The 24,926-nt window shown below is 39.7% G+C and overlaps 1 protein-coding gene across 3 annotated transcripts in view; it reads right to left on the bottom strand.

The window, feature by feature from the left end:
• Window positions 1-16,194, bottom strand: part of SSR1 (signal sequence receptor subunit 1) — a 39,467-nt gene extending 23,273 nt beyond the window's left edge. Inside the window, exons 1-8 of one of the 3 annotated variants that reach the window (XM_074335261.1) lie at window positions 15,901-16,194; window positions 12,899-13,011; window positions 8,909-8,996; window positions 7,395-7,657; window positions 5,378-5,454; window positions 4,565-4,643; window positions 2,964-3,057; window positions 902-2,681 (exon numbers count right to left, since the gene is read on the bottom strand). In XM_074335261.1, coding sequence (XP_074191362.1) covers window positions 2,605-2,681; window positions 2,964-3,057; window positions 4,565-4,643; window positions 5,378-5,454; window positions 7,395-7,657; window positions 8,909-8,996; window positions 12,899-13,011; window positions 15,901-15,979 — 870 coding nt within the window. In that variant the 5' untranslated portion in view covers window positions 15,980-16,194 and the 3' untranslated portion in view covers window positions 902-2,604. Of the gene's footprint in view, window positions 1-901; window positions 2,682-2,963; window positions 3,058-4,564; window positions 4,644-5,377; window positions 5,455-7,394; window positions 7,658-8,908; window positions 8,997-12,898; window positions 13,012-15,900 lie in introns of those variants that run through there. The other 2 variants (XM_019745398.2, XM_019745399.2) reach the window with 2 other exon arrangements.
• Window positions 16,195-24,926: the final 8,732 nt, after the last annotated feature.

The following is a 24,926-nucleotide window of genomic DNA, read 5'->3' as shown; positions in this document are numbered from 1 at the left end:
AAATTCTTTTGAAGAGGTTGACTCCATAGCTGTTACAGTGACTTTAATTAATTATAATTGTTTAATGCTTTTCAAATGTAGTTTCAGCTAACTTTGTGTAAGACATTTAAAATATAATTGTATTTGAAGAAATCATGTATTTCAAGATACCACAGGCTTCATAATTTTGATGCATTGTAAAGAGGTTATGGTCTACATTTCAACCCAATTCTATTTTTTGCTGCACTGAAGTCAGGATGACATGGGAGATTTGTCCTTACAGAAGATTCACTCCCATAACTTCAGCTACCACCCATGCTGTATGTCCCATCTGCCCCACTTGTGTTCTAAACACAGCTTCCAAATGCTTCCTATCTGGGAGTTCCACAGGCTCCTCACATTCAGCAGATCCAATCCCACCTCACCTCTCCCGCATACACTCTCACTCCTCTCCCTGATTCCCCACATTAATAGGCTCGTCTTCCACCCAGCAGCCAAGCTCAGAGAACTCTGTCACTCCTCCCTACAACACCCAAGTCTCCAAAAGCCCACACTGTTCCACTTCTGAAACATCTTTCTACTCCCTTTTACTCTCATCACTACTGCCTTAGTTTAGGCCCTACTGTCTTCTCTGTTTTTTTTTTTAAATCATCTTGCCATAGCTCCTGCTTGCTAGCCATTCCCCACAAAATAATCGTGATTTCTTCTAAAACATAAATGTATTATTTCTCTGCTTTAAAGTATCTGATGGCTGCCTTGTACCTAGACGGAAAGTCAAAAGTCCTTAAGCATAGCACATAAAACCTTGAAGACTCCTCACCCAACTTTTCAAGACTCTGGTCAAATGTCAAGCCCTTCTGTGAAGGATTTCCTACTCTCCTAGAGGAGGGGTGCTTCTTATGCTCTTATTACTTTGTACCCACTTTTTTTTTTTTAATTTTTTTTTTTAGGGAGGGCGCAGCTCACAGAGGCCCATGTGGGGATCGAACCGGCAACCTTGGTGTTATTAGCCCCACGCTCTAACCAACTGAGCTAACTGGTCACCCTCTACTTTGTACCCACTTTTAATAAAGCACCTACCACACTGTAATTATGTTTCAATAGAGCTCACTGAAAATAATAAGGAAACAATTCAATCTGTAAACCCAGAAAGAACTTGAACCCAAGCCAATTCTCAGGAAAAGAAATACTAAGTGGCCAATAAATACGTGTAAAGAAGCCAAACCTCATTCTTAATTGTAATGAAAAAGAGACACAATTTTGTATCATACAAACAGATTAAAACATTTGATAATACTTGAGAATAAATGAAAGTGGAGGAAAAACAGGCAGTATTGTACATTAATGAGAACATAAACTGGCCCTGTCTTTTGGGAGAAAAATGGGATACTTTCCATAACATTAAAATATACATCATCTTGGAACTAGACATTTTACTCTTAAGAAATAATCCCATGTGGGGAGTGGGTGAAATGGGTGAAGGGGGTTAAGAGGTAAAAACTTCCAGTTATAAAATAAGTCAGTCATGGGGATGCAATACTGTATTGTATATTTGAAAGTTGCTAAGAGAGTAGAAAAAAAAAAAGTAACTATGTGTGGTGATAGATGTTAACTAGATTTATTGTGGTGATCATTTTGCAACATATACAAATATTGAACCATTATGCTGTACACCTGAAACTAATATCATGCTATATGTCAATTATATCTCAATTTTTAAAATGCAACATATACAAATATTGAACCATTATGCTGTACACCTGAAACTAATATCATGCTATATGTCAATCATATCTCAATTTTTAAAAATCCCGTAAATTTAAATATAAGAACCTTCATTCCATTTTAAAAAAATAAATGATTACATATGAGCACTTAGTACTATTTGATAATTATACCTCACTCACCTTTGTACTACTACTTTAGGTAGCACGAACTTATTTAAGTCCTGGCTCCACCTCTTATTGGCTATATGACAAGCTTCCTCATTACAGATTTAATTGTAAGAGTGAAAAACTGGAAATAACAAACATTCTTCAATACAGTAATACGGAATAGGCTTAATCTATCACGACACATTTATATAAAAGAATAGTATCTAGTTATTAAAAAGAACGTGGTAAATATATAAGTAACTATTACAAAAAGATATCCAAGGTATGAAAACTCAGGTGGTAGAACACTGTGCAAAATGATGCCATCTGTGTAAAACACACAGAAACAATGTATGCTGACATATGTACAGAAACATATATGTTAATATATGTATAGAAAAATACTGAGACTAACACAAAAATTCCAATTATTTATGGAAAATGGGATTAGTGGATCTAGGAGGTCATAGTAACTTTTCACTTCTGTACTATTAATATTTTTACAATGAGGTCTTATCGCTTTAATAATAAATGTTTTTTAAAAGTCCATTTACAATTGGAGAAAAATTCTGCATTCTCTTACAAAGGTAAATATTTTAACTAATTGTATGTGCAATACTGAAATATATCTGTTAAGTAAACTATCAGGCAGTACTTTAGATTTATTCTTTCAAACTATAGTGGATAGTTCTCCCAACAAATATAGTGCTAGAAAACTGTTTCATTATTCATTAAACTTACTCTAAAATATTCATGTGCTACACAAGAGCCCCCAATACACAGCAAATACCATTAAAAAATTAATCGCCTCACCTCTTCTACTCTGCACTGAAGCAACAGGAAAGAAGAGAGACAGGGAAAAGATTAGGAATATAGAGAACTCACACATTTGCATATAAACTACAGATTTGGAAGCATTTCTAAATTAAAGTATAAAAATATTACACACAATAAAATTCTAAAGCACTCAATCATATCACATTAGGTTCTTTACAAATAATGAAAAAGATGAGTGTTAAATGGCACTGACCAAGCACTTTTGCTAAAGCTAAAATATTTAATTTCCATTTAAGAGAAAAAGTTCACAGCCAAGTTAATAAGAGTACTTACTGATCTGATTCAAAGTTTCCTGAGGAATCCAACTCATGTCAACATCATTCTGACTTGATGTACCCATCTCTACTTTCTGTATGGGTCTCTTGCGCTAAGAGAACATAAAAACATTACTTTAAAGGAGTTTCATTATATTGTTTACTATGATTTTAAAAACAGACCTATCAAGCTACTTAAATATTTTAATAAACTTACATGTTCTCTTCTATTTTTAAAACATACTCCTAACTCAAATTTTTATTAATCAGAGGGGTGATATCATGTCTAGCACCAATGATAAAGAATAAAAAATAAATCTTCACGACAATTATTTCTTTTCAGCCTTTAAAGGCATTTTCCTGTGCTATAGTTTCATGTCGTTACACAAGTGGTGGACCAAGTAAGAACCTTGAACGATGTTTTTCTTTCCCTTTGGGAATCAAATCTTAAAGAACTTATTTCTACATTCAACAAAATTCAGGATAATTACTGAAATGTTGCATGCAGGCAGATACCTGTATTGTTAGCTAAATATACTTAAACAGTTGGCATAAAACAAAAACATAAAATCTCATTTAAGCCAACAACCTAAAACTCTGTTCTGGAGTATTTTCGGCAAAAACAGCTATAAAGAAAGTAATTCCATTCTTTAGTCCTGTGCTTAAAACAAACAAACAAACAAATAAAAACATAGGAGGGTATTAATTATACAGTCCAAAAATTCAATTTTGAATACACAGAAAAGTAACCTCAGCTAATTTAAGAAATGGCTTCCTTCAAATGGAAAAATGTTGGAGGTACCATTATACCTAACATAGCAACAATGTTGACTATTAGGAAAATGAGGCAAAGAAAGTAATGGAAATTAACACTTAAGCACTGAATATTCTCTTTTAAAGAGCAAGTGCTTATTAATAACACTAACTGCTAGTTTTAATATGAGGGTATAGTGGATATTAATATAGTTAACACAAATCATGTTATACTTTCCCATTTAGAATAACAGTATGGGTTGTTTTGTTTTGCACGGTCGGGGAGGAGTGAGATGAGGACAGTGGTGGAATTAGCTATTATGTCCAGACAGAGAAACCATGATTATAGCAGGTGCTTTAGTGTTGCCACTTTACTACCCTAACAAGAAAACAAAAGTTAAACTATTAGAACAAATACAGACACATTTATTCTTTTTCAAGTGAAAAGACTCAATTGCTGATTAGGAATTATCCCTACAGTTAAATATTAAAGCAAATATAAAAGGTGCAGTGTTTACAGATGAAATAACATGTCCATGAAAAAGTACAGTAAGCAGAAAAACGATGTCTGAGTTTAAGGAATACAGTCTAGCATACTTTAGAGTTACAATAACAATAAGAAAGTATAGCTCACTCTGGAGAGTGTGCATAAGGACACTAATCGCATATGGGTAGAAAAGTCTAAACAAATCCCAAGTCACATATCCAAAGTTTCACCTTCGGATTTTATTTTTAAGCAGTATAACAAACCTGTAAATGTACAAACCCACAGTGAAGCCAAGAAGCCACAGGTAACTGGACCGTATTTAATTTAGTGCTGTAACGACTTCCAAAGTATGTCTATAAAAGTTGTTCGTCTGTAATTACCTTTCTAGATTCTAGGAGTTGATGAAGGCCAACAACCACCAAGAGCCCAAGACCAGCAAGGAACATATACATAAAGATTCTGACATAAAAGGAGAAAATATAAAGAGTCTTAATTCACAGGAAGCATCACAGCTAATTAAAACTATAATTCTGTCTTAACTTATAAGAAACACGATAGTTAATTACGTCTATAATGCTACCATGCTATAAGCTTTCCAAATAACTTGGGAAAAGGGATAAAATATTTTAAATTCAACATAGATCCAGGTAAAAAGCTTGATACATTTTTCACTTATCTCTAAGAACAATTCATCAATTTTAAAAAGCAATGATATGTACTAAAATGAATAGAATTATAATTGCATTAGGGCTTGTCTCCCTCAAATATCAGATTATTTTGCACTTTTGGTGAATTGCATGTGAGTATACAGTAAGAAGTGATTCACCATTCATAAAGAACACATTTTTCAAGATAAAACCGTAAATTTGTTTTCAATAGCGATTTTAGAGGCATGCAACTTAGATCAGGCTGGTGATCAGCTTAAAGAGCATGGCGTGAAAAAGAATTTAGAAGACAAAAAGGATGGAAAGTCAAAGTTATGTTTTTAAAGCAAATTTTTGTCAGTTTCAACTATCCTTCCTAACTTGGTATTATTATTACATAAGAATCATCTAAGTACAGATTTACATTATTAGGATTTCACCAAATCTATACAACCCATTGCATTTTCATCATTTAATAATGGTTGAGAGGAGCAGCCTTCCAGTCCTACTTAATGAGATCAAAATCTACATATTTCAACTTTTACTTACGTTTCTCCATCTAACCCATCCTCTCTTTCAATAATTGTGACTGTTTGATTGAAGACAGCATCTTGGAATACATTACCCTGTTTAAAAAAAAATGTTCCCCAAATCTGAAATGCACTGGAAAAATGAAAGCTTACAAGATTTCTTAAAACCATCACCCTAAGAGATACACTACAGCTTTCTTATCACTTAATAGCACTAACTCAGTACCAGGGATTCAACATTACGTGTTATTTTCTCCTACAAAGTAAAAAATGCTGCCAGGTTTGTCAAAGTTGTGTCCCACTTTCTTTGGTGGTGGTGGTTGGGGGGGGAGGGGCGTTGAGGAACTAGGGAAGTAAAATGAGACAAAATGTGCAGGAAGAAACAAAGCCCATAGGATACACTAACAACGAGAAGTACTAGATTCTATTGTGTGTAATCCTCCAAATCAAGAAAGGAAGAGCATGAATATGACAGCATCGTGTTTCCCCGAAAATAAGACCTAGCCGGACCATCAGCTCTAATGTGTCTTCTGGAACAAAAATTAATATAAGACCCAGTCTGATTTTAATATAATATCAGATCAGGTATTAATATAATATAATACAATACAATACTGGGTCTTGTATTAATTTTTGCTCCAAAAGACGCATTAGAGCTGATGGTCCGGCTAGGTCTTATTTTCAGGGAAACACGGCAACAGCTGCAGTAGCAGATCATTTTAAGAGCTAGATTTGAATAAAAGTTAAATTCATGTTCTAAATTAACAGGGGACCGAAAATCAATTTCTTTATAATAAATGGGTTGGTGATTTTTCAGGATCAAAATAATTTCGTTGGGGGGGGCAAGGTGGCTCAGTAGGCTAGAGCACAAGCTCTGAACAACAGAGCTCGATTCCCACATGGGCCAGTGAGCTGCACCCTCCACAACTAGATTGAAGACAATGAGCTGCCACTGAGCTGCCGGAGGGGCGCCGGATGGCTCAGTTGGTTAGAGCGCATGAGCCCTCAACAAGATTGCCAGTTCAATTCCCACATGGGATGGTGGGCTGCGCCCCCTGCAACTAAGATTGAAAAATGGCGACTGGACTTGAAGCTGAGCTGAGCTGAGCCCTCCACAACTAGACTGAAGGACAACGACTTGGAGCTGCTGGGTCCTGGAGAAACACACTGTTCCCCAATATTCCCCAATACAATTAAAACTTTTTTTTTTCTGTCATGATCTTGAAACAATTGTCAGTTCAACACAATCTCAATTTTCAATTACATCAGAAACACTGGGACAATACATCGATAGCTGTTTTTAGTGTTTGATGCTTTGCACAAAGGTAGTACTTACTATTCCTACTCTCTACTAAGTAATTCAAAGGGAAAACTTAATTGTAGCACATGAAATTTAACTAAGACATAAGGTAAACAAGTTGATACCAAGATGATGAAAGGTTGAATAAGCTTCCAAGGGAGGATGAAATTTCCTGCTCTGAAAACTTTTTGAAAAGGGAATGGTTTAGATGAGCTCTTATCTGAAGGTGGACATAACAATTGGCATCTAGCAGTCAAATCCCAGCGGTTCAATTGTGGTAGGCTTCTCTCATTCATTCACTGGATACATATCATATAGATTAAAAATCACAAGAGACAACAGAGCTTATATTAGGCTACTGGGTTCTTGTAAACCATAAACCTTACTGCTAACTATAGACTGTGTGGCTTACTGCTTTTCCTTTTAAGATCCAGCTCACATCACTTCCACTTTCATACTATAGCGCCTTACGCTAATCTCTAGTATGTACCTCTTCTCATGCTGTGATATTGTCTGTTTACATCCATCTCCCCCAGTGGATTACAGACCTGAAGACAGAGATGTGCAATTTATCTTTGCCTCCCTGGTACCTATCACAGCTTCAACCACAAAACAGGCACTTGAATGAGTAAGTACAAGAATATCCAAATGTCAGTTGTCCTCATCCATCTCTAACTTAAAAAAAAAAAAAGGAAAAAAAAAAAGAAAAACAAAGCCAAAGTTTAGAGGGCCTTACGTTCAAATCTTTGTAGTTCAGATTGATGACTAGACCAAAGGGTCGCCCACCCATGGGCTCCGCAGGAATGAAGGAGTACTCAAAAGTGGCCTGTCTCTGGGGTGGCACTACAGTGTTCAGAGGAAGAGCTGTGAAATTCTGGATATAAAACTGGTAGTCCTGAGGATAACGGAATGAGGCATCTAGGGATTCAACAATAAAATCTTCTGTACCCTTGTTTGTAAAGCCAACCAGGAATTTCACAATGTTATTTGCTGGAAAATCTAAGAAACAAGAAAAGAGGCAGAAAGATTAGAAAATGTTCTGAGGGCATAAATAAAACCAGACATCACTAATAGATTTTGGTGCCCTTCCTGATGTGTGTCGACGTGGTTTCATAGCCCTTTCAACAGAGCACTCCAACCATCCACTAATAACTGGAGTTGGTGCATAAACTTCAACCCTTCCCTGTCCTCCAACAGTCAACATTCCAACTTAACAGTGGAACTGGGAATCTCAACTTCAGACCAGATCACATCCAAATTATGTGGTCTATGAAAGACTTGTATACTTTTAGCATTAACATTGTCTTGTAGTGGGGCTATATATCTTGATGAAGTCACCTTCCCTAACTCAGTTCCGCTATCTGTGCAAATAATGAAAATGACAAAAAGATAAAAGTCTAAGAAGTTCACCAATATTGTAATAACTGTTAGAACATAAAAAAATTATCAATTAGTTAAAATGCAAATTTGAAGGTTAAGACAGAAGGAGGAAGCTACCAAAATAAATGGGGATTAAAAAAAAAAATCTCTAATCAAATTACACGTTTTGTAGGCATAAAGTTGGAACACATGTGGGAATAAAACAGAAACGTTAAGAAGACCAAGAAAATAACTTCAAATAGTTAAGTGTTCAATAATTATACCGTACTCTACAGAGCTGAGTTTCACCCAGCACAGCACAGGCTTTGGGGTCAGACCCACGTGGGACTGAACCTGTCTCCACACTCTATTTACTAACTGGGTAACCTGGACAAGTTGTTCACCCTCTAAACCTCAGTTCAGCAATAGAAACTAACGTCATAGGATTTCTGTTAGGATTACATGATATAGCCAAGCTACTGAGAACAGTGCCTGCCATATAGCCCTCATTAAATACAAGCCATTATATTTATTTTCTTTTAATGAAACCCAGTCTCCAACCAAGGCCTAATTGTAAAGATTTAATATTTCACTAATGCTTCCACTCAAAATATGAGAGATTTTACTGTGGCAGTCTTCTTTCAAAGGAACATTTAATTTCCAGTTAGAATGGGTAGTATTTATGTTTCCCCTTAATTTAAATGCCAGGAATACTACCTTACAGACATGGGTATTCATAAATACATAGGAGGGTTTTCTCAAAATGTGTTTACACTATACTTGTAAGAGAGGAAGATGAATAAAGACCTTAAGCATTACTAACACTTCCCAAAAAAGTGACCCTGTCATTTACAAAATTCCTCTGAGTTAATACAACTATTTCTCTATTACCTTCTCCTTTCACAAACAGGATAGTCGTGTCTGCACTTGGTGAAGCTTCAGGTTCACCAGATACATCTTCTTCCTCTTTATCTTCTGCCTAAGAAAAACATTAAAAAGAGATTACTGTGGGGGGCGGGGAGGACGGAAACAAACCACCATTAACAAATAATGATTTCACTACAATCTGGGATAAAATATTGCCTGTCCAACGCTTTGTAGGGATTAGCAGTGGTAGGAATTTCATTGTATCTCATCAGTTAAAATAAAAATTCTAGAGTGGTGCATCTCAAACAGTAATGTGCATACCAACCCCCGAGATTTTTACAGATCTGATTTAGGTCTAAAGTCTGAAATTCTTTCTTTCTAACAAGCACCCAGGAAATGCTATGTTACTGGTACTCAAACCACACTTTCAACTGCAAGGTTCTAAAGTGCAGGTTGGTAAACTTTCTCTGTAAAGGACCACATATCAATATTTTCAGCTTTGAGAACCATATGGTCCCCGTTGCAACCACTCAACTCTGTGCTGCCTCTGATGTGGCTGCAGTGTGAAAGCAGACACAGACAACACTGGATTTGGTGCGGCCACATTTTCCTGACCCTGCTCTACAACACCTTATCAGCCTACAAAGATTTCCATCCTGATAAAGAGAAAAGTTTTCCTGTGAGAATTCGTCACACAACTGGAAGAAATGGGTAAAAAAAAGCAAGCAAACAGCTAGAGATCATGTTGGGGTGATGGAGTCATGGAGGTGTCCTAAAACTTGATTAAAGTTGCAGAATTGTACAACTTGGTACATTCACTAAACATAACTGAATTGTATGCTTAAAACAGGTGACTTACGATGTGCAAATATCTCAATAAAGTTGCTAAAAAATGTGAACAAATTTTAGTTTAAAACCTCAGTGCAGCCTTTCTCCAGGCACCAGTGTACAGAGATTCATATATTTGAAGTGTCCAGACCCTTAATAAATCGAGATGCTTATAGGCACCATTGTTTATTGGTTTTTGACTTTTCATTTACATAAAATACTTTCTTTCAATAGACAGACTTCGCAAGGGCAAAGACAAAGACTGTTTTATACTTTAAAAATTCACCACACCCAGTTCATATGCTTGAGACAAGGCACTTAAGCATTTGATGAATGTGCAATAATATACTGTATTTTATGTGAATGTGCAATAATATACTACATTTTAAGTGTCCTTAATGATAATTTTCATTTAATAAGAGTTAGTGATTTTCTACTTTTGGGAAAAGAGACCCACAAGTAGGAAAACAGACCAAAGACAGGAAGGCAGGAAGGAATAAGCTGTAGGAATAAAAAGGAAAGGTTATATTCAAGAAATGGGTAAGACAAACCATCCCTAAGATCTGATTAATGGGTTGTGGAATAAAAAGAAATGGAAGCAACAAGGCAACAGCTGGAGCCATATGAAAACAAGAAATAGTTTATAGGGATGAGGTGGAGAGTATATGCTGAATTCCATTGTGTACATGCAGAATTTGAGCACCCAGATGGTGTTACTCTGCAAAGCACTTAAAACACAGGTATAAAGCTCAGGAGCAGTAAGGTTGGCCGCTAGAACTGAGATTTACAAGTCATCAACAGAAGGTGGGGGTGGCTGAAATCACAGGTTTCATCAACGAGAGGGTGAGCAGAGGAGAGAAGGTAGCAGCAGCTGGGCAAGGGTACCACAGAAGCCACCATGAAGGAAGGGGTAATCAGTAAATGCTAAAAAGAACTCAAACAGGATAACAAATGAAAACAGGCCAGGAATTTGGCAACTAGGTCACTCACTGGTGACTTAGCAAGAACAGTTTTACTAGATACAGGGGCCCATACAACTTACCAGAACAAATGTGAACTAAACAGAAAGGAAAAACTGTACAGTTTACTCTTTCAAGAAGCATGATGGTAAAGAAAATGTAAAAATGATGGGTGAATAATATATTTACAAACAGAAAGTAGAAAATTCAATAGAGTTCACACTCGATGGCAACACTGAAGGCAATGTTGCTAAGACTGAAGGATTGATTTGGGAGTTTTACTACGATAGGGCCTGTTTCAATAAAAAATTAAAACAAAAATTGCCATCACCACCCACAGCTTTAGAGACTAAAGGATAATCAAGAGGGTAGAAAAGCCCAAGGTGACTTAAAAAAAGTTTGCACCGAAAAATTTTAAACCAGTAACTTGCATCTAAACCTGTTGATATCTCAGATCTTAGGAAAATGTCCTTTCTGTCCCTTGACTCCAGACACAGGCCCAGTGGCAAAGGATCCTTCCATACCCCCTAATTCCTTGATGTCAAAAGGCAGTTGTGTATAAGTTGATAATAGAAATCCTGGGGAACAACAAAAGAGGTTCTAGGACCCTCAGTTCTGGAGGTAACTTTTGTAGCCCCTCTGGCCCTAGGGGCCTATCCTTTTTAGCTTACATGGCCCCACACAAGCCTACCACTGCTGCATAGTCTAGTCCCAAGGAAGAAAACACTTTCCCTGCCTTCCTGCTTCAATATGTCCTAACCATTTCTTGCTTTGAGAAGGGCAACACAGCAAAGGGTACTAAGACTTTTGAACTAACTGGCCAGGGTAAGGAGTGGAGACAAGGGAGATGATCAAGGCATAGAAAGTCCTGGCTAAAGTGTAAATGTAACAAAGATCTAACAGTTTTCTTCTCTACTCTCTTCCTCCACAAGTACATTCCAGTGCTAGAGAGCCCAAGTAATTTCAGAAAGGCAGTTTTAACAATATAATCTATTATAAAATTTCTGTACATGCCCTGACTTCAGACCCTAAATACCATCTCTAATACTCAATGTGTGGATGGATTCCCTTCCAATGTTCACTCCAAGTTATCTTACCATAAGTGGAACTTCTGGAACAGTCAAGTCTAAAGATGGAGGAATGTACTGAATTAGTTCAAGTCATGCATCCAATGAACTGGGTTGAAGATGCACAGCTCTAATAGAAACCCTGAAAGTATGGGGATACACACACATGAAAGGCTTGACACATAGCAATCAGTAAAGGTTTCCTGAAGGAAGGCGAATTAGAAAAGTACAAAAATTAATCAGGGTGTTCAAGTCAAGTGAAACACTACGAATATGTGCAGATGCATAAAAACGGTAACTTATACACTAACAAAATAGGCAGACTAGCTTAGTTGGAAAGCTACTCTATAAAAATCAGGATAAGTCAAAAGAGGAGCAGAAATCTACATGTGAGGCTAATTATTTTTATGGTGACATAACAGAAAAATAGGGATATGGTTTAATCTTAGAAAAAAAAAAAAGACAAAATCTAGAATCATAAGTTTCCAGATTCAAGTGTGGATAAGGAAAGAGAAAGAAAATAAGTAACTGTGCAGGATAGATGACAGTAATCCAAGAGAGGAATTAAATTAGCTAGAAGCATACTGCAATAACCTTTATTCTAGTTCAATGTTCTTACTGTCACACTATAATTTTATAATAAAAGTATCAGAGCTGGAAGACCTCTAAGAGATCTTCTCTCAGCCCTTTACTCTTCACACAAACACTGCCTCAAGAACATGAACTCCATCACAGCAGAGAAAATATCTGGTTCGTTCACCTCAGTATTCACAACAGTGCCTGGCACACAGAAGGGACTCAATAATAAATATTTCCTTATTGAAGGAAAGAAAAAAGAAAGAGGAAACTGAGACCCAGACAGACAAGGTACCCAAGGTCAGAACACTAAGTAGTGTGTATCCCAAATCTACCAGTAAATGATCCAGTGCTCTTCCCACTGCACTGTCACCCTCATAGAGTTATGTCATGTGGTTTCCCTTTCCTATTCCAGAAAATACTTATGATCCATCCCCAAGAACTGGTCCCTAGTCTCCCAACTTTAATCCACATTGGTCACAGTAACAAACCTCTAAATCAAGAATTTCAATACCAAATTTTTCTATAAAAAGGACAAACTCTAGACATATTACGCACATGCATTAAATCCTACATAAACTAACCAAATCTGTGGGTTCATCTTCTTCCACCTCTGCTTCATCATCTTCGTCTTCAATTATTGAATCTTCTACTGTTTCTTCATCTTCTGTTAGATCTTGAGCCACTGCTACTGAGCCTAACAATAAAACATAAAACATAAAACAAGCAGTTAACTATCCTGGAATACCGAACAATCTCAAGAACAATCAATGAAAATTCCCCCCTGGAGTAATTCCATCACCCAGTGCATTTGAATGATGTCAAATTACAACGCATCTAAGAATATTTACATGATTTTATTTTAGTAATCTTAACAACTGCTGTTTAATTTTAATGGGAAATGCTGTTTAATTTTAAAAAGCACCTAAAAGTTGGAAAAATGAACTTCTGAAACTAAAGATGTTCTGAAGTCCAAATAAGGAATCCAAGCAATTTTGTTAAGCAAATTAAGGAAAATAAGTGTGTTTGAAAAGTAAGAAATTCCAAAATTTAATCCTGTCGTTAACCACACAAAACAAAAACCACCAAAAAACTCAGGTCTAAAGGGAAATAGCAATCTCAATATCTATGCAAGAAACATTGTGACTACAGCTCAAACTCTTAGAACTTGACAGAATGTAATTTCAAGGAACAAAATATTTGTATGGCATCCAAAAAATCTTTATTGGTAACTTCAGAGTTAATAGCAGAGAAAGAAAGCATGATTTTTGTATATGACTTCAAACATGTTTTAAGATGCTTTATTTCCTCTACACTTAATATCAAAGGAAAAGTTAAATATGAGTGTAATGCCAAGAAATAATAAATCATACTTTTATAGGTAAAAGTACTCTAAATAAGTCACATTAAATCCATTTCAGGCAAGACCCTCAAAAGAAATTTCAAAGTTCTGGCAACTCTTCCAGCATTTCTCAGAAAGAATGATGATGTGGCAATTCAGAAGAGAAAAATGTGGGAAAGGAAGCATGTGTAGATGCTGCAATACCCAATAGAAACAGTATATATTAAGGACCACGCATTTTAAGTCTTTTCTAGTTCCTTGAGATCTCAATGGCTGTTAAGATTTATGCAAAGTATTAAAGAACACTGAATCACACATTATGAACTGAAAAACAGCTTCTATTTCTTGTTGAACAAAGACTAAAATAGTGCATTCATAACTTACAAGTCATTTCAAAAACCAGTAATAAAAATGTCTGTTTGACATAAAGTACTTACATTTCAGGACTGAGACATAACGGCTTTTAACCCTATGTTTCAGTTGACATTAAATACTTTATTTTAATGTTAGCCAATAACAATTTTGTGCCTATAAAAATCTAATCTTTTTTTTTTTTTTTAAAGATTTTATTGGGGAAAGGGAACAGGACTTTATTGGGGAACAGTGTGTACTTCCAGGCCTTTTTTCCAAGTCAAGTTGTTGTCCTTTCAGTCTTAGTTGTGGAGGGCGCAGCTCAGCTCCAGGTCCAGTTGCCATTTTCTAGTGGCAGGGGGCACAGCCCACCATCCCTTGCGGGAGTCGAACTGGCAACCTTGTGGTTGAGAAGACGCCCTCCAACTAACTGTGGGAGCTCAGTGGCAACTCAGCTCAAGGTGCTGTGTTCAATCTTAGTTGAACTGAACTGGCAACCTTGTGGTTGAGAGCCCACTGGCCCATGTGGGAATCGAACCGGCAGCCCTCAGAGTTAGGAGCACGGAGCTCTAACCCTGAGCCACCGGGCCGGCCCATCTAATCATTTTCAATTGTAAAAATTTAAGTGAAAACATCTTTTGAAAGAAAAGATCATCCCTCACAAAAAAAATTAAAGAAAACCAGTTCAGTTTACATACTGATGATGTTTCTTAAAAAAGAAAACGGTTTAAAACATGAAAAAATATAGTCCGGATTCTATAAAAGTAGAATCGGCAAATTTTCTTTAAAAAGCAAGTGAGAACAAACCAGCAAGCAACTGGTTAAGTAAAAGAATCCCTCAACCTGCAAATGAATTTGTTAACAGTTCTGGTTAATTTTCACACTTGGTTTTCTATCCCCTACATAGAAACCAGTCACTAAACTTTTCTTTGCAAAGCAACGCGTGGGTAGCTGTCACTATCATTCATTTTGCCACACAGCGCTTAAACTTACAGAATCAAAGGATTCCAGTGATCATTTAGTCAGACTACATTTTACTACATGATAGAAGCAGGGCAAGTCACCACATTTTTAATGTTCTGCTATTTAAGTTATTTTTGTACCAGATTAACTGTTGGAAGGAATAAACCTAAATTTAAAAAAAGTAAAACTCAAATTAGACTGTAGTTTTTCAGGATATGATAATTCCACGAAACAAAACATGGTTACAAAAAAGAGAGGGGAAAAAGGGGCACACGTAATAGACATCCCACAGGTATAGGAGTGGACAACGGAAGGATGGGGAATTGTTCTCAAAATCAAGACTCCTGGCAACACACACGGGCCAGGTGATGAAAAACGGGGAGATGACCAGAAAAAAAAGGCGCACTGAGAGTTTAGGTGTTCAGAAAACAAAGGTTTCAGCAAATGAATGAAGGCGGGCTCCTAGCGTGGAAACTAACGACACGTCAGCCCAGAGCCGACGGAATGGGGGTGGAGTGACGCTGGAGGCAGCCAGAAAAAATCAAAAGGGCTGCAGCGAGCTCTGGGCACAGCCGTGCCAACGGCCCCTCGCCTCCTCCCTCGAGCCGAGGACCCACCAGCTCCGGCTGCAGCTGCGGCCGCGGGTCCGGGGCCAGGCGGGCAAGCCCAAGTCCTCCGGCGGCCGCCACCCAGCAAGGTCGCTCGGCACTGGCCCGCACTCCGCGTGGAAGGTGCGGAGGCCCTGGCGGGGGGATTTCGCCTCGCGCGCCTTTCGGCCCCCTACTACCCTTCGGGAGACGGAGAGGAGGTGAAAGGAGGCCGGCGAGGTAGACGCCAGACCCAGGCGCCGCCGCCGCCGCCGCCGCCTCCAGCTTCAAACTTGCCGTCGCTTTCCCGGCCGAGACCCGTCACCCACTGCCCTCGCCTCACCTCCTGGGCTGCCTCGGAGCAAGAGGGTGGCGGGGAACACGAGCAAGAGAAGCACAAGCAGGCGGGGGAGGAGTCTCATGGCGCGACCCGTCCGGTGTCCAGTCCCCGTCCGCGAATGCTCTCGGCGGCTCCGGCGGTAATGGCGTTACTCTTCATCCGGGCTCCGGGAGGGGAGGGGCGGGGCACGTACTACGCACGGACATTTGTCACGCCCCCTCTTCTGGCCGGGGAAGGCCGCCAACGTGGCTACGGTCTCTCTGCTGTGGGGTACGCGGACGGCCCGGGGAGTCACGTGGCCAGTTGCCGGCCCCCGAGATTCCCGCGAGAGTCCGCCTCCCGCCTTTGGGCGGGCTGGCGACTTGCGGTTTGACGCTTGCTCCGCCCTGCCTGTTCCGCTCCAATTAATTGACATCATTAATGGTTACTTTATTTGAATGACGATCTGCCTGGTGCCCGGCGCGATAAATTCGTTGTATGATTTTAAATAATAGGGGTATAAGGATCGTGAACTGTATGTGGTATTGAAAAAAATATAATTGTCTTAAAAACCCCAAAAAGCAGAAAAAATATACAGTGGTAAATCTGGTTCTCTATCTGCCCACGTCCTCACCCATAGTGACAGTTCTTAAATTCTTAGGTGACATTCCAGAGTTATAAATCACCTAGGACAGTGCCTGGCACATAGAAAGCATTTGGCAAGTATATGATAGGGGCAGCTGTACAATACCCTTCAGTTTCCTTCTCACGTAGTACGGACTGTTTTGGGGGTTGCTGCCAATAATATGGCATTTCGTGCAATTAATCTGAATACCAGGTACTGTTGGATTGGACCAGTGTGACATGTCATATGGATGATGAAACAAACAAGCTAACCCTTACTGTGTGTGCTTCCTATTGCAAAATCACTGTCCCTTAGAACTGTGCTTTCATGTATAAACTAATTTAATCTCTAAAAATCCCAGTAAGCTGGATATTATTTACTGAGAAGAAAACTGAGACACAAACAGGTTAGTAATTTACCCAAGGCTTAAACGCTAGTCAATAGCAGGCAGATGGCAAGATTTGAACCTAACAGTCTGATTCTAGACACCATGTCCTACTGGCCTGGGATATCTGCTGTTCTCCGACTCTTGCATGGCCTCTGCTCAGGGGCCCCTGTAAAGGCGGCTTGTGGCTGCTGCTGCCACTAATTCTCTCTGCTAAAGTCACAACCTGATAGGGCTGGGCTGAACCAACTGTGCTCCACTCCACTGTGCCAGGACACCAGTGCCACCCCCATTGCCACCAAGGCAGCAGGCAGAAGCGGAGGGACTCCCTACAAAGGCATCCTCCCACTTGGTTGCTGCCTCCATTCCTATGCACAGCTAACAAAGCTGACAAAGTGTGCCAAAGCCACCAGGACTGCTGACCCCACTTTGATGTGTCTGAACCTTGCTGAGTACTCTACCAGCATAGGAAAAAACTCCCTTCCCAACTTGGAGGCACTTTGTTTCATGAGTTTCAAATCAGACCTGCTCAGTTCCTGAGTCTCACCAGTTCTTTGACAAACACATCCTTCCACTTAACTTGCTGCCCTCCCCCTGCACCAGAAAGAATCCCGTGTGGCCTGTAAAAAAAGATAAACATCCTGCTGTACTCAAAATCACTTCTCTCTGTTCCTGGACCAGGGGTCTCTCACCGACTCTCTTTTCCCTTCAGAGGACTGAATTTCTGGCGGAGAGGATGCTCATTCCTTATGTTAAAGGGATTCCCAGTAGTTCTGTCTCTCCAGTTCGCATGACATGTTTAGACATAGCCTGAACCTGTGAGGATAGTCCAGTTGGTGCTTAAAGTGGGACTTTCACTCCAATGTTGTTAAGTGATCACTAATGGATTTTATTTGGGGACTTGAATTTTAGGCAATCAGCTACTAAAGGTGCAGCAGGGACAAATAAAAGTGTGCCTACTCTGGCTGTCAATGATGGGATAAACTTAGGGAAAATAAAAACATACAGACAGAAAACAAACCTGTGTGCTTCTCCAACTGGTAATAAAAGCAGTAGCCTATGGATCAGGAGCATAAAATCCTCACCCTGGTTTTAGCTCTCACAGATTCTGCGTCACTGTGGTCTACTTTCCCTGTAGTAAGCAGCTTTCCCTGGCTGCCCACCCAGGAGCTCTCCCCCTTAGTTGGCTCCAATCTTTACATCTACTAATTTATTTCGGGCCTCCCAAATACCTCCCAGTTTCACTCTCACCTCTGCACCTACCTCCTTAAAGATAGCTGTTCTCCAGGAATATACCACAGCCTGGGTGTTCTTTGTACGCTCAGGCAAACCTGCAGTTGATTCTCCACTTTTTCCACTTACTTTATTCCCTTAGAATTTGTAAAAGCAGAGCCCTCTTTCCCTTTGATTAAGATTTCTCTCATCATTATTAGCAAATGTGCTAATAGCACGAGTTTTTGTTCTGTTGTACTCCCTCAGGTAACTGTGCAGCCAAGGAACTTCCTCATGTCCTTTCAACCTTTGCTCAACCGTCACTTGTCACTGAGGCGCACCCTCACCTCCCAATTTAAAATGCCAGCCTTCCTACCGCCTCTCCCCCACACTCTCCATTCCTTTCTCTCTCTCCTTTTTGTCACAGCACTTGTTATCTTCTGACATAACTTACAGTTTATATGTCTCCTGCCCTCTCCGGTGAACATCTTGAGCCCAGGGATCTTTGTGCCTTGGAGTCAATGTGATAGAATAGCACCTGACACCCTGTGGTAACTCAGAAAATATCTGTTGAATTTGTTGTATTGCTACAAGTTGAACATCTTTCCTCCACAGCCTAATTTCCATTGTAGACCTAATAAGAAATGAAAAAATAGCAAGCAAAGAAAAAAAAAGAGTTATGTTTATTATATGCAAGCAAAGACTTAAGTGTTCTTTCACCTAGCAAGGGCTGAAAAAAGAGCTGGGTGTTGCATTCTATACTTTACCTCTAAAAGAAAAAAATTTATTTTGTGATCCTTATGAAAATGGAGCATGATGGGAAAAAGAAACAAAATAAGGAAGGCTTTCAAAGGAATCCTAGCTCCCAACTCCTCACTTACAAGGAGGGCCTACCTTCCTCCCACCCCTCTTAGAGCATGATTCCCACCTGGTCTTCTTTCTTCATAAATCATAGACCCCCCCACCCCACCTTTCCCCAGTTCATCTTTCCTTGAAAATAACAGACAAAATCACAAGCACCTCATCCCTCACCTACCGCTTACCTCCGTCTGTACACTCATGCTCTGCCCTCCTTGCTGTTACAATAAAAAATGTTTACAGGCCTATCAAAGGCTATCCATCATTTGTGGTTTGGATCCCATCTCCTGCTTAAAACTTGTGATTCTGAAAATAGCCCTCTCTTCTCTGCCTCCTCATAAATTTCTACTTTTCCCATTCATTGCTCCCATCAACATAAAAATATTATACTGCCCATATTAAAAAGCAAAGTTCTCCCAAGGTCCCTCCCTGTTCCCCGTCATCAACACCTTCCTTTTTCTGCCCTCCGACACAGTAAAACTTCAGTAGCTCACGTCTTAATTTTCTTCTCTGCCTGTTCCAACTGGGTTTTTATTTTCACCCCGCCCTAAACCATCTCCATCTTGCTAAATCCAGAAGTCATTATCGAAGCCCTCCCTCCGTACCCCTCTTTAGCACTTGTTTCGCTAGGCTCAATGACAATTTTACTCTCCTAGTTTTCTTCCACCTCACAGGCCCCTCCTTTTCTCAGCCAGGCCCCTAAATGTGTGCCTGTTAGAATGGATATAGTATGTAAGGCTGGAAACTCAACATTGTACATTCTGTGGGATGACCTGGAGATCACTGTTTACCAGTGATAAGGAACGCACCAGTGAGTGGGACTCCAGCCTCACTGAGACCAGTGGTCAGCTGTCCTCTGTAGACGGGATGGGGTAAGAGATGCTAGTATGGAACAGGGCTCATAGCAATGGGGATGACAGGAGGCCAGTAGCACCATTTAACCATCAGAAACAAGGTGGGCACAATTATCACCATGAGCTGCAAGGTCAGAATAAGGGAGAGGTAACGGGGAATGGGCAGGAGTAAACTGTAGCGAGCCATGGTTAATAAGATAGATGGGCACTCAACTTATTACTTAATTTATGTAATTAAATAAATCAAGAAAGATCAGGAGGTCGAGGGCAGTCACACCAATGAAAAGTCATGATTGCTTCCTCAGTCGGGCCTGAGCCAGTTCTCAATCCCAGAACCCAGTAATTAAACAGAAGCCAGCTTCCTGTGCTGAGGAGCCCTGAAACCCCACAACATTTGCCATTCGGTAGTGAATACCCCCTCCTTCCTCAAAGGAACCTATGGACATTTACTCAGAGTAATCATGCATTGAGGAAAGGGAACACCCAGACCTTTAGAAGACTGTTGGACCACAAGGTCTGAACTGACATTATATCTGGGACCCAAAGTACCAACTTGGCCCCTTTTAGAGTACATTGCAGCCAGGTCCAGCTACCAGTGGGTCCTTCAGGTTATCAGACCTTGTAGGAAAGATGTTGGGGGAAATTTGCCTTCATTGGCTAGTGTTGACTTCTATTAGCTTTTGTCTGTTCCTGTAAATGATGTGATTTCTGTGCTGTGATCAGTGGTTCAGTAAATTCCCTCGTGTCTCATTCTCCCAGGCAGGGGAGACATGAGATGAGGCTGCTTTCTGTCTGTTTCGCCCGCATCAGCAGATGAAGAAGTAGCTAAGTCATATCAAGATGACGTGACAGGCACGTCACCAAGCTTTGGAAGGCCTTGGGCTGAGGGTCCCAGGAGAGAATAGCAGGTATTATTTTCATCAGCCCGATGTGCAACATTACTATCATTAACTGCCAAACCCTCCTGGAACTGGCGATTCCTTGAGAGGGGAGGCAGGAACACAAAGTTGGCTCTGGGGTGCATTTAAAGAGATACATAAGACAGACCTCAGGTGACATATTGATGTTGATTGATTGCTGTTTCAAGAGATTACTATTCAGAAGATTTGCAGTTTCAGGACTGCTTTTCAGCATTGGATTGTTTCAGAGTAAAAGATCGGAACTTGCCTCAATGGACAGTAGAGACTTCTTTTCTTGGTGAATTGTCATCATTCTAGCATCTTTGGGAACTTGTTTGCAGCTTGCAGCTTGCAGTATCAGAAGGCTTCCTAACCTCCAAGAACATCAACAGCAGCAATGACAACAACAGCAATATTCTTCAGATTGTTAACACCTTGAGAACTTATGTGCAGCTTGCAGCTTATAGCTTCAGAAGACGCCTTGACTTCTAACAACAACAACGCCAACAGCAGCAGCAGCATTCTTGGGAACTAGCAAGCAGTGCTGTGGGAGACGCCTGAGTTTCTCTCAGCTGCAGACCTGGTAAGGTTTTGATATATGACTTTTCCAGTGCTGTTCTCCCCACATTTGGTGAGCTTTTGGCATCCACTATAATAGTTACTATCCTATAGGCTTATTACTGCTTTTGGTACTCCTTACTGAGGTTATTTGTGTATTTAGCCAAGTGATTTTTGATCAATAGTAAACGTGTTGGGATCTCTTAAACTTGTATATATGTGTACTCCTTTGACATGACATTGTTATCAATGTAGTTTAGTCTTAACCACCTTTACTTTCTGTCATTAGCACATTCTATTAATTGCCTTTTTCTTTTGCTATTTCATATTGCTAAATAAATTGGATATTGCTAAATACATTAGCCCCACTCTAGTGTGTGCCCCTCCTCTCTCTTTTACCCGCTCGTCATCACAGACCTCCCTACCCATATCTGATCTCTGAAAGTACAGATGGAGCAGTGGTTGAAAAGACCCTCACACTGGTTCCTAGTACTAGCTATTCAGAATATTAAGAGTATGAAAGGCCAATGGAAGCTTCTGAAACTGCTACCACCACTCCCCTCCCCAGCCAAGATGGTAAATTAAAAACAGCCACATCCCAGGGGAATGGTAGAGATGTGTGCCACTCTCAGAGGGGAGGTGATCTCGGTCAAACTAACTTCATTTGCCAGCCAGCCTGTACAAAAGCTAGATGGATCACAGCAGTGGACAGGGAAATACCAAAGTTTTACCTAGTAGCTGTCTCCATGCCTCATGCTCAAACACAGCAGATGATCAGTTTCTCTCACTGACCCTTCCCTTGCATGTTCCCCAGACACAAGACTGACCAGAATCCTGGAGAAATTGGGGGTGGAAGCAGTGATTGCCTGAAAACAGGCCAGAGGAAATTTTTGGGTGGAGGTGATGGATATAGTCAAAAACTAGATATGGTGACTATTGTATGACTATAAATTTATTAAAAAGCATTGATTTGTACACTTATAATAGGTGTATTTTATAGTATGTTAATCATACCTTAATAAAGGGAAGAGTATATTAAAAAATCTATTTATTAATTGTAGTAATTCCTCGTGTTTGTGCTGTAGTTTTTATACCTATTTGTGAGATAATAGAACAAATATATGCATACGTGTATGTGTATATATGTGTATACATGCATATGTGTGTGTGTGTATACACGCATGTGTGCCCCGGTTCCTGGCACAGAGCTCCTGAAACCCTTGTAAATTCCTACGTGATAAGAGCACTTGAAGCATCTTTTGTTCTGATGATGTGACTCTGGGTGGCTCCTAGATGGGGGCTGGTCACCAGAAAGACCAAGCCATGACTATAAGCTTGACATTTTCAACCCCACACTACATTCTCCAGGCAAGGGAAAGGAGCTGGAAACAGAGTTAATGATCAGTCATGCCTATGTGACAAAGCCACCATCAAATCCCAAAAGTTTGGGATTCAGAGAGCTTCCAGGGTGGTGAGCACATCCAAGTACTGGGAGGGTGACAGAAGCTCCTGCTCAGGACCCTCCCAGACTTCATCCTGTGTGTCTCTTCATTTGATTGTTCTGTGAGCCACGCTAAGAGGAGGTCGTTGGGAAGCTCTGATTCATAGCCGATTGATTGGTTAGAAGCACAGGTAACAACCTAGACTTAGGATTGGCTTCTGAAGTGGGGTGAGGGCAGTCTTGTGGGACTGAGCCCTTGATGTGTGGGATCTGACGTTTCCTCCAGGTAGATTGTGTTAGAATTGATAAATTATAGGATACCCAGCTGGTTGCAGAGACTTGCTTAGTGGGGGAAAAGCCACCACAAATCTGGTGTGAAGTGCTGTGAATCTGGTGTGAAGTGTTGTGAATCTGGTAGTAGTGTGAGAGCAAAGGAAGAACACAGGAGGGGAAGAACTGAGTTTTTTTTAAACACTATTCTTCCAGTACCAAAGCTCTTTGGTTAGGGATGTTCAAATTCTATAGTCCAAACTTAAGTGGAGGAATGCATCAGGGGAGTAGTGCTGTGAAATCTTGAACATTCTCTGTTCATGATGTCTCCTTTGACCCTGGCCTCATTTACTCTAAGAATTCCCGACTGTACTACAGTATTGTTGAATGTTCACCATGTCACGCTCTAAATTTTTTTTGAAGAATATATTCTAATTGCTCTTCATGCAAGCATGGCCTTGCTAAATACAGGAAGATCTTTGTCCAGTTTCACAACTTACCCGAGTGAGGTAAAATCATGAATTCATACTATCTCCCAAAGTCCTTTGTATATTTCAGACTGGATCTGCTAAATTTGAATTACGTATGTCACTCACTTATACCAGGAGTTGTATTTTTATAGGCTAATGTTATAATCTTTTAAAGAGAGACATAAGTACAAAATATTTACATTTTTACATGAATATTAACACAGTCCTATAATTGTTCTTAAAATATTGTGACTATGAACTCAGTTTCTCACAACAGCTCGTACGGAGGAGCCAGGACTTGAACCTAACTCTTACCATGCCATGTCAAGGGCTCTTTCTGCTGCAGTATCCTGTCTCTCAAGTGCTATAATTTAGGGAAGAATGTGCTAAGTATCACTAGAAAGTCATAGATAAAAATAGAGGAGATAGGTAATCTTTCAGTAGAAAGGAGAGGGAGACATTTAAATTAGGATTTAAAGGATACAAATGTTTTAAATATGAGGAATTAGGTGGTGAAAGTGGGGAAGGGAGGAAGTTTAGTTTAGTTAGGACAGGGAAGGGCATTCTCAGAAAAGGAAACAATATGGGCAAGGTCACACAAGTAGTTTGGAGCCGCAGCGTGTAAAACAGTGAATACTGGATGATGAAGTAAAAACTTGAATAAAATATAATTAAATAAATTATATATATGGAGGGTGCCAAAAAATGTATATGTATTTTAAGAAAGGAAAAAAATCATTAAAATTGTAATACTCAATATAACGATAACAAAAGATGAATACAAGTCACGTTTGACTTCTGCAATTACAAGAGGTGCTCAAAGTGGTTACCATCAGTGTCCAGACACTTCTGATTATGGCTAACTACTGCTTGAGCGATGTTGACAAAAGTGTCCACTTGTATACTTCTTTTGGGCAACTCGTGTGTGTAGTCCATTAAATATTATACAGCCTTTAAAAATGAGAGTGGCCTATTGAGACTGCTGCTATGGAAAAATATCAATCAAGTTGAGATAGCCACTTGATTAATATGTGAAAGTGTTTTGTAAATTGGAAATAAAAATCTTTCAGAAGATATAATAGTGAGTGAAAAGAAGGGAACCATGATAGCTCTAGAAGAGAAGAGAATTCAGGAAGGATTTCTCTTTTTTTAGGCTAGGGTAAGTATTCAGCAAAGAATTTAAACTAAAGATTTGAGAGAGTAAAAATTAATAATGGAGCAAGTCCTCAAAAAGATGCAATCAGAATCAAGGCAACAAGGGAATGGAGGGAAGGAGAAGAAAGTGGGTAAAAATACAAGCATTGTGAGGAGGAGAGGAATTTGTACCTCCTTGTAATATCCTGCGCTGAGAGCCAAAGCTTGCTCTGTGCAGGCAGAAGCTGGGCTCTTTCAAACCTTCACTTCTCCCCTCCTGCTGTAAGAAGGGTGAAGCTTTCAGCCATGAGTTCCCTAGAGTAGCACATCACAGTTCAGTTTCC

The sequence above is a fragment of the Rhinolophus sinicus genome, linkage group LG06, assembly GCF_036562045.2.
Source record: "Rhinolophus sinicus isolate RSC01 linkage group LG06, ASM3656204v1, whole genome shotgun sequence".
Classification (NCBI taxonomy): Eukaryota; Metazoa; Chordata; class Mammalia; order Chiroptera; family Rhinolophidae; genus Rhinolophus; species Rhinolophus sinicus.
This window is presented reverse-complemented; position numbering and strand designations above follow the sequence as displayed.